The sequence below is a fragment of the Salvelinus sp. IW2-2015 genome, unplaced genomic scaffold, assembly GCF_002910315.2.
Source record: "Salvelinus sp. IW2-2015 unplaced genomic scaffold, ASM291031v2 Un_scaffold2787, whole genome shotgun sequence".
NCBI lineage: Eukaryota > Metazoa > Chordata > Actinopteri > Salmoniformes > Salmonidae > Salvelinus > Salvelinus sp. IW2-2015.
The window spans coordinates 52,985-54,658 of NW_019944088.1; the positions used below are offsets into that span (position 1 = coordinate 52,985).

The 1,674-nt window shown below is 44.3% G+C and overlaps 1 protein-coding gene across 1 annotated transcript in view; it reads right to left on the minus strand.

Annotated features, from left to right (window-relative positions):
* Window positions 1-656: 656 nt before the first annotated feature.
* Window positions 657-1,674, minus strand: part of LOC112074740 (phospholipase A and acyltransferase 4-like) — a 2,153-nt gene continuing 1,135 nt past the window's right edge. The window contains exons 2-3 of the mRNA XM_070440640.1: window positions 1,250-1,269; window positions 657-1,199 (exon numbers count right to left, since the gene is read on the minus strand). Of these exons, the coding sequence (XP_070296741.1) occupies window positions 1,050-1,199; window positions 1,250-1,269 (170 nt within the window). The 3' untranslated portion in view covers window positions 657-1,049. The remainder of the gene's footprint in view (window positions 1,200-1,249; window positions 1,270-1,674) is intronic.

The window sequence follows — 1,674 nt, forward strand, 5'->3', positions numbered from 1 at the left end:
GGATTTCCACTTCAGCTATACCACTTCCACTGATATTCTGTCACCACATTCCACTGATTACGTACACCACTGATCACATCTACACCCTTCCACTGATTACACACTTCACCGGAACTTCAACAACCTTCACCACCTACGACTACTAGACCACCACTATCGCACTATTCCACTAAACACCCCACTCTCCTACCACCTCCCACGTCCGTCTATTACCACACTGACTCACCACTTCCACTTGATACTAACGCACCACTTCCACTGACCATTCACCTTGAACACCCACTCCACTCATTACTATACCACTTCCACTGATACTGTCACCACTTCCAACTGATACCTAACACCACCTCTCACGCATACTAACACCACTTCCACTGATGACTGTCACACTTTCACTGCACACTAGCACCACCTTCCACTGATACTGTCACCACTTCCACTGATACTGTCACACTTCCACTGATACTATCACCACTTCCACTGATCACTGTTCACCACTTCCACTTTGATACTTTCACCCACTCCACTGAATACTTCACCGCTGTCCCACTGATGTACTGGCTCACCACATTCCACGTGATACTGTCACCACTTTCCACTGAACTGTTACCACTTCCCACTGATACTGTCACCACTTTCCACTGATTACTTGTCACCACTTCCACTGCTACTGTCACCACTTCCACTGATACTGTCACCACTTCCACTGATACTAGCACCACTTCCACTGATACTGTCACCACTTCCACTGATACTGTCACCACTTCCACTGATACTGTCACCACTTCCACTGCTACTATCACCACTTCCACTGATACTGTCACCACTTCCACTGCTACTATCACCACTTCCACTGATACTATCACCACTGCTCCAGAAACAGCACCAGCAGCCAGTGCACCAAGCAGTCCTAAAGCACTTCTTGTTAAAATCACGTTTATGACAATATTTGCCCAAAGGGAAAAAGACAAGCAGAGAAAAAATTGACCCTAATATGAAGTGCAGACAAATCATTGTGTTCTGTATGGAATGTTCTCTCAATCACATGTCTAGTACTCTGACTTGCCAAAAAGTAGGGAAGTAACAAAATGCTTGTAGTTGTTTCCAATGAGGTTATAGGGACTTGTGTGGCCAACTTCCTTCATAATGACGTCAATGTTCCTTGGTGTGTACTTGTCATCAAGGTAGTTGTTGATCCTCTAACTTCCCTATTGTAACGTGTCTTTACAGGAACCGCTGGGTGAGCTACTGTTGGAGAAGCAGGCCCGTCTACAAAACAGAAGGGGGAAAAAGGAGTGTGTGTTTTGATGATTAGAGAGAGAGAACATCAAATGCTGAAGCTGATTAAATAAGTTTAAAAAGTTCTGACTCGAACGTTCTTGTTCAGAAGTCAGTTTAACTGTGCCGTTCAGAAGTCAGTTTAACTGTGCTGTTCAGAAGTCAGTTTAACTGTGCTGGTCAGAAGTCAGTTTAACTGTGCTGTTCAGAAGTCAGTTTAACTGTGCTGTTCAGAAGTCAGTTTAACTGTGCTGTTCAGAAGTCAGTTTAACTGTCCTGTTCAGAAGTCAGTTTACCTGTCCTGTTCAGAAGTCAGTTTACCTGTGCTGTTCAGAAGTCAGTTTAACTGTGCTGTTCAGAAGTCAGTTTAACTGTGCTGTTCAGAAGTCAGTTTAA